The sequence below is a fragment of the Lonchura striata genome, chromosome Z (assembly GCF_050655825.1).
Source record: "Lonchura striata isolate lonStrDom1 chromosome Z, ASM5065582v1, whole genome shotgun sequence".
NCBI classification, from domain to species: domain Eukaryota; kingdom Metazoa; phylum Chordata; class Aves; order Passeriformes; family Estrildidae; genus Lonchura; species Lonchura striata.
This window is the reverse complement of record NC_140740.1, coordinates 71115231-71123524: the sequence shown is the minus strand read 5'-3', so window position 1 is coordinate 71123524 and position 8294 is coordinate 71115231. Positions and strand designations below refer to the sequence as shown.

Below are 8294 nucleotides of genomic sequence, written 5' to 3'. Positions count from 1 at the left end.
TACTTTTAATCTACATGTATTTGAAATAGGAAAATGTGTGGGTTTTATTAGCAATAAAACTTTAGGAGATTTTCCCCCCTACTGATTTTTCATAGATTTATGGATCCATAATCATTCACGTCACAGCCTAAGGGAAACGAGGTTTGAACGGGATAATAGCCTTTAAATCCCCTCCTCTAAGCACTCAGATCTTTGCTGTCAGCAAGATTAAAACGGCCAACAGCAGTCTTCATGTGTCTATATCCCACACAGAGCTTTCACAACAACTGGAGTGGTGGCTGGCAGGGAGAAATATGCAGAACCACTGCTGTGCATAATTCTTCTGAGATAAAGAGAGAAGGAAACCAGGTTGCCAGCTTTTGCAGTGTTGAAAAGGACTGGTGTTAACTACTTGCTCGTGTGAATGCAAAGAGCGGAGAAGAGTAAGGAATAATATTATGTTGCAGTTTAATAGTCAGCAAGAGTTTATTTTCTTAAAACATAAAGGCAGAGAGATGGAAGCACCGAACATCCTCCTGCAGCCCAGCAAGGGGAAGGAAAAGGAAGTCGTTCATGTAGACAAGCAGAGTGGCTCCTCTGCCACCACTCCCTTGAATACCCAGCCCCTACCGCAACCAGGATCTGAGGGGAATTACAACTATTATGTGGATGATGAAGATGAGGAAGATGAAGAGAAAGAACAAGAGAAATGGCCATATGAAGACGGATTTAAGGGAGAAAGCAAGGCCTCATCATTTATTCCTTTTTCCCCTGCTCTTTCCTCTAGATCCCCGGCCACATCATCTGCTCCATCCATACTGAACATCAATGTTGGTGGCCAAAGTTATCGCCTCACCTACCAGGCAGTGGCCATCTACCCCAAGACCCGCCTGGGCCGCCTGGCTACCTCCACTGACCGTCGCTGCCAGCTGGGCTTGTGCGATGACTACGCTGCCCATGTAGATGAGTATTTCTTTGACCGCGACCCAGCTGTCTTCCAGCTGGTGTACAATTTCTATGCCTCGGGGGTGCTGCGGGTGAGGGATGAGCTGTGCCCCCGTAGCTTCCTGGAGGAGCTGAGCTACTGGGGTGTGCGTCTCAAATACACACCCCGCTGCTGCCGCATCTGCTTCGAGGAGCGCCGGGATGAGCTGAGTGAGCAGCTGAAGGTCCAGCGGGAGCTGCGCTCCCAGGCAGAGGCTGAGGAGAACGAGCAGCTCTTCCACCATATGCGCTACTACGGTCCTCAGCGCTGGCGCCTCTGGAACCTCATGGAGAAGCCCTTCTCCTCTGTCACCGCCAAAGTGATGGCAGTGGCCTCCAGCTTCTTTGTGCTGATCTCCGTGGTGGCCCTGGCACTCAACACAGTAGAGGAGATGCAGCAGGTAGACTGGAAGAGTGGGGATAGCCGGCCTGTCTTGGAGCATGTTGAGACCTTGTGCATTGCATTCTTCACACTGGAGTACCTGCTGCGCTTGGTCTCTACCCCAGACCTGCGCCGCTTTGCCAGCAGTGCCCTCAATGCAGTAGACCTCATTGCCATCCTGCCCCTCTATCTGCAGCTGCTGCTTGAATGCTTTACTGACGATGACCAGCCCCGGGGTCGGGGTTCCCAACACGAGCACGATATCGAGAAGGTGGGACGGGTGAGCAAGGTAGGACAAGTGCTTCGCATCATGCGCCTCATGCGCATCTTCCGCATCCTCAAGCTGGCCCGCCACTCCACAGGGCTGCGTGCCTTTGGCTTTACTTTGCGCCAGTGCTACCAGCAGGTGGGCTGCCTTTTGCTCTTCATTGCTATGGGCATCTTTGCCTTCTCTGCCATGGTCTACACAGTGGAGCACGATGTCTCCAGTACCAACTTCACCAGCATTCCCCATGCTTGGTGGTGGGCTGCCGTAAGTAAACACATCTTACCTTGCTGGGTAGCCAGAGACCTTCCCTTCCTTCCCCTCCCCTTCCCCTCTCCTCCCAGCTGGAGTTGCTGACAGTCTTGAAAACGACAGTCTCGAAAACAACAGTCTTGGATCAGTGAACATCTGCTCTGAATTCTGAGCTTACAGGACATAAGCACACGCACACACACACACACGCACACATGCACTCATTCACCGCTCTGTAAGCTTAAATCAAGGCTTAATCAGGCAGGCAGTCTTGAAATTCCCATATCTCCATATGCAGATAGTATTTCCACCTTTAAAGAAAAGGTGGGCAAAGACACAGGAAAAAAATGCCGTTCCCAGTTTAGTATCATTGTCAGCATTGCTAAAACAACAGGGAAAAAAATGCATGCATTCGACTCTGTAGTTACAGGATTTTTGTTCTTATTCTGTGTGTAGGTCTTTCGTGACCCATAAAATTGCAAAATGATGAGACATAGTTTATTAACTACAGTCAGATCACTTGCACTTTAAAAGTGAAAGCTGTCCCAGAACTCTGGCTGTTAAAAATCCATTAGGACCACCAGTTGTTTTACACAAGAGATTGTGTTCTTCTGTGGTGCAGAACATGTGTGAATTTATAGCACCTTGTATTAAATCAAGGTGTAGCTAGACATTGTTGATGCCAAGGGAAGGCACAAGACCCACATCGTGGCCATCCATAACCCTAAGGCTCAGCCCAGACTATTGTCCCATGCATTTTGTTTTGCAGCAGCTGATGCTGGCCTGAATAGTCTATTTTTGTGGGGGGCTCCAGGAGCACTTCTGATCCCTGGGCATGGCTATGGGTCAAGCTCTGTCCCAGTCATTTCCCTGAAGAAAGAAGCCCATGCAAATAGACTGGATAGGAGTTAAAACATCTCATGCTGGTTGATCAGCAAAGATACAGAATACCCCCCCAGAGATGCATATGAGGCCCACCAAACAGTAATCCCAACACATTCAAGGTCACTTCTCCTGGCCAGCCATCCTGGAGCCCAAGGTCTGTACGTCTGGTTCTGCCATGGACAATGAGATGTGGTGGTTTACCACACATTTGCAGTGATTCAGCACGTGGCATATAAAAAGCCTTGCAGACAAGCATAAATGCACACATTTGTATATGCACACGCGTGTGTAACTGTGCTAAATACAGGCTTTAAACTGGGCCATGGGAGGATGGAAAAATCAGTGAGTAAAGGAAAGAGTCCTGTAATGTGACCTTCATAGATCATCTGTAGGTGATTTATAAAGCTATGAAAACACTAGTGATTCATACATTGCTAAAATATTTTGTGTTCTGAACATGCAGGTTATATGCAAATCAATGTGGCTCATTTTTGCAAACTGGTGATACCATAATCATTCAGATATTCTTAATAAACTTATATGGTTAGGTCTATTTAGCCGAGCAAATGCCTTCAAAACAGGAGCTGTGTCATGCACATTGCAATTCCAAAGCATAAATCACTTTTTAAAGTTATTAATTCTTTAGGACTGTAAATTAAAATATTTAGATCATTCCAATTTTATAAAAAGCCAACAGCATTCACCAACTCATACATGCAAGAGAAGAAGCATCCCTCCTGAACTTTACAGGCAATGTATAAGACTATGCTAGTGGTACAGAACCTTATCACAGGATAATGCTTTTGTCCTGGCTAGTAGAGATAAACATCTTGCCTTCATCTCAGTATTTATTTTTGGAGATATTTATCCTGTATTATCATTCAAATCCAGTGACTTAATTTCCATTAAACCAAAACACTAATCCTTTTTATTCCACAGGAAGTACCAGGTGCATCCTAAAAATGTGCTCACCCAGGCTGTCTCATGTACTCTAATGTTTTCTTCATTTAAAATACCAGTCTATTTACCATTTTAATAGATGACAAACTACACAGTGACCTTCTGAAGACTTATTTCAGTGTTAAAGCCACAAGGGCATTACCATGAAAGTCCTACTCTTTGTGGCTTATTTTTGTCAGAATTTTAGGTTACTGTTTAGCAGATGCACACAGTGCGTTAAGACACTGTGAAAAAAAAAATTAAATAAAATTCACTGGTTGAAAAAGATTCCTTGCACAGACTAGAAAGTGACAGCAACATGCGTATTTTACCTGTGAGGAAAAAAAATGTAAGTTATATTTACTCAGTATAAAAAATATTAAACATCAAAATATGTGCAGTGAAACTAAATAAATTAGGAGTTATCTCAGGTTGACTGTTTGACATTTTTCAAATGTAGCATCTCCATGATCAAGCATTCATTAATTTTTGATCTGAATTTTACAATGGAAGTATTTCAGTACTTGGTGTAGCACTGGACCTATAAAAGAGTTCCCTCATACATCCATAGGCTAGAAAGAGAAAATTATATTGGCTGAGAAGAAAAATGGAAAGGTATGTACACAGTGAGCTGGCAAAGTGTTCAGAATCATGCAAAATAAATACACTAAACACCATCACTCTTAAAAAGAAGCCCCAAAACAAATCCAACAACCAAAGCTGAAACATTTTCAGCAATCCCTAAATCCTTCTTCAAAAGGAAATTCAGCAAAAATTACCCACCTGTGTACTTATTTAACACTATAACTATACATGTTGCAACCATACACTGCAAGCAAAACCTTCCAGGCTACAGTACTTTGTGGGTATGTAACCATTAAAGGGAATTTTATATAGAAACGTTAAAGTTCTGCGTAATTTCTTCCTATAATGCAAATAGGAAAATTTATTTCATAATTAATTGAAGGTTTTTGTGTGTTTTTCACTAGTTCCTAAAATATCTATGAAAAACAAAGGTAAAACTCAAAATACAACCCACAGAATAAGTCCCAAATACTGGGTTTTATCAGCACAGTGGATTTAGAAACAGGACATCTGTTCCATGTGACATGATGAGGGAGCAAGTTTGCAGCTATCAGTGGATTTGCATAGTAAGGGAGCCACATCTATCCTCTCTGTACAGCCAAGCAAACTCACCTTCTGGACTAGTCTAGTGCAGAAATTGTCTTGAAATTCTCTCTGCAGGGCAAAAATCTAAAAATCCTCCTGAATGGTGTCAAACCATTGTCTTTCTTTGCTTCATGAGAGGGTTTGTTTTTTTTAAATTAGGGATATTTTGCATAAGAAAGCTAGTAGACACACACACAAAAATCAAACAAACAAAACTCCAAAAACCCAAACAAAAACAAAAAACACAAACAAACCACAGCAGACTATTTTAAACTTACAATACAAATTTAAAAAGAGCTAACTGTAGCATTGTCCCTGATCAGTGGACATATCTGTGTATTTCTTCTCAGCTAATAAACTCCATGTTGGTTTGCCTGTAGGTCAGCATCTCTACAGTGGGATATGGAGATATGTGTCCAGAAACTCACCTTGGACGCCTGTTTGCTTCTCTCTGCATTGCTTTTGGAATAATCCTGAATGGCATGCCCATCTCCATCCTCTACAATAAATTCTCAGACTATTACAGCAAGCTGAAGGCCTACGAGTACACAGCTCTCAAGAAAGAAAGAGGAAAGGTTGACTTCACACGGAGAGCTGTGAGGAAAATATCTGAGTGCTGCGGAGAAGTTGCATCCCACCCTTTGTCACAGCAATGATAGTTAGTGCTCTCAATATTGGGAGGCCACCAAGAAGCTGGAGGAGAAAGAGGAAAAACAAATCAGCCAAAAGATAAATGAAAAGGGCCAAAAGTAACAAAAGTAGATGGTGACATCTGTTTTGAAGGGGGTTGTTTTCAAAACTAAAAAGGCTCAGCATAAAACAACAGATTTTTTTGAACTCTGATAGCCTGTGAGCAGCAATTGAGTGATTATCAACTCTCTGAAATTAACTCCTTCAGATTAAACACTCTGAATAAGTCCCACATGAAGATCTAACCCTCTGCTACTGATTAGATTGACAATAAATACCCACCATAATTGTACAAACAGAAAACAAATTGTCATTAAGGATCAGCCACCTTACCTCTGTCAAGGCAGTGTCAAAAATTAAACTAACAGAATACTCAATATACTGACTGCATCACTTAAATTGGTTTTACATCAGCTTTCAATTAGAGGAAAATGGCCTAGAGCACTTACCTAAATATTACCAGCAGCTATACTCCCTAAAATGTCAACCTCTGTTTCCATTGCCAGATAGCTATGGTTCATTGTTCTAATTTATTTTTCAAATGCAGCCCTGCAAATGAGCCCTCCTATTTTCATGTCTAGTCAAGCAATGCACTGCTTTTAGCATTTCCCACTGCCCCACCTCTATAATCATCTTTCTGCATGACAAGAACTAGTGAAGAATTCTGGAGTCTGAATTGATAAATCTCATTAATCAAATCTGAAAAAAATTCCAAAACAAATCCTTTTTAGGTATAGGACTAAGTGATAATTTACTTTGCAGAATTTAATGTACCTACTTATTCAATTGTTAGAATAATAGATCTGTCAAGGAACGTAAGTATTAAAGCAGTAGTTAAAAAATAATCAAAGGAAATATGTAGTTCATAGCAACACTTAAAGATTATTCATACAAAGGATCTTATCAGCACTTCACTGTAACCAATTTTAAATATGATTTAAAATCAAGATAACTTGTCTGGTACATACAGCCATTAGGGATACAATCCTGACACCTTAGCCCATGCCCAGGAGTACCTTATTTCCTAAGATTTACTGTGTCTTCTTGCACAGCTGGACGGGATTTCTCATGTGTCTAAACTCATCCCAAAACTTAAATAACAAATAAAACCAACAATAATTAAATGGAATTGCAGTTTTATGTATTACTTCACAGACTATCAGGAATATTTTTTTTTTATGTAAGAGCAGTCGTATCAATTTAGAAACAGTAATCTGAATAACAGATCTGAAAGAAATAATTATTTTATTGATAATCAGGTGCAAAGACCTGAAAGAAAAAAGGTGTAATGAAAAGGATGAACAGTAACAGTGCATTGATATGAACCATGGCTGTTAGTCAGCAGCACTCCTGCTGCAAAGCATCTTAATGACAGAGATGAATTTCAAAACTCTTGAACTCCCATGTTTTGTCTGTGCTGCCCTGATGAATACAAATGGCTGCATTAAGATCTCAGGGCCACATGGGACACTGTGGTGTGAAGCTCACTCAGGGACAGCTGAGGGTGAAAATGTTCATTAATTTTGACACATCCATGTGAGTAGTGTCAAGCATGGTGACATTTCTCCTTTCAGTGGTGGGAAGGTAATTAGTAACCAACTTGCTCTTCTCATTCTCTACCTCCAGATGAAGCTATCATAAGCCCATCTGTCATTTTGTTCTTTAGGAATGACAGTCAGAACACTGTGTGCTGATCAGCTCTGTTAAAAGCTAAACCATGTCTTTAAGGCACAGCTGAACCCTGGGAGTTCAATGTGATAGATGTTTGCTGTTCTGGACTGCACACAATGAAGCAGGCACAATCCTGGCACTCACTGAGAAGAATAGCAGCTTTGCTTTGGCCCTAGAGAATTTGCATAGCCCTTCTGCACAGCAGCAACAGGACAAGAATCTTCCAGGGACCACAAGAAACCTCTTACTGCAGTTCAGTGAGGTGATAAAGTTACAAGCATGCAAAACCACAACTATGCTTTATTTTCAATATGCAAATTTATTTAGACCCATTAAAAGAATGTAAAATCTGGTGATTACTGAATTTTCCAAAATATAGGACACTGTAAATCAACTCCTTTGCTGCAAGAATTCATACTTGCATGACCAGGCAGATGGGATGCAGATGCTCAGCCTTGCATGGCAGGCCCAGAAGCTTCTTGCCACCTACAAAAATCCAGAGCCTGAGGACTAACTCTGCTGCGACTGAGCTTTGTCACAGCCTCAGACCTGACAAAGATCACTAGTTTCATTTTCCATCCCATTTGCCTCACCACCAGGACCTATTCAACTAGACATTTTTGAAGACATGTAATGAAATAGATTTTCCACACCAAACTCAAGCAGAAGAGAAAGGAGTCTTGCCTCTTAATCAGAGTCAGAATTGAAAGTCCTTGGCAAATGCTTTATCTGTTCAATAGGATTTCAATGCACAAATCAGTCCTGCTCTATCTCTTCAAATACAGCTTGAAGAAAGTCTCTTGCACCCCTCTAGTTGAATCTGTTCCATTTTGCACCATGTAAATAATAGCCCACATGGTGACAGTAAAAGGAAGATCATACAGCTTAGTGTTTCCAGCACTTAGCTGGGTGGAAAGGAGTGTGTCACAGGTCCTGCTTCAATAAAGAGCAATGACAGTACCCTGACCAAGCAGCAAAGTCTTCCCAAACCCCCAGCCTCCTCTGGCCCCAGCAATTTTTAGTTGAGGGCTAAAATTTTGAAGGAATCCAGAGTCTCCACACACTACAGACACCTGA

General features: G+C 41.7%; 1 protein-coding gene across 1 annotated transcript; it reads left to right on the top strand.

Moving 5' to 3' along the window:
- Nucleotides 1–246: 246 nt before the first annotated feature.
- Nucleotides 247–6673, top strand: KCNV2 (potassium voltage-gated channel modifier subfamily V member 2). The gene is made up of 2 exons (XM_021531622.4): nt 247–1877; nt 5237–6673. Exons 1-2 carry the CDS (start codon nt 438–440, stop codon nt 5510–5512), a joined length of 1716 nt encoding a protein of 571 aa, XP_021387297.2. The 5' UTR covers nt 247–437; the 3' UTR covers nt 5513–6673.
- The last annotated feature ends 1621 nt before the right edge of the window (nt 6674–8294 follow it).

What these genes read in the sequence shown, in the direction of transcription:
- KCNV2 (XM_021531622.4), top strand. Translation starts at nt 438, where the DNA reads ATGTTGCAGTTTAATAGTCAGCAAGAGTTTATTTTCTTAAAACATAAA. An exon ending in ATGCTTGGTGGTGGGCTGCC is followed by an intron (nt 1,878 to 5,236) that starts GTAAGTAAACAC and finishes GTTTGCCTGTAG; the next exon opens with GTCAGCATCTCTACAGTGGG.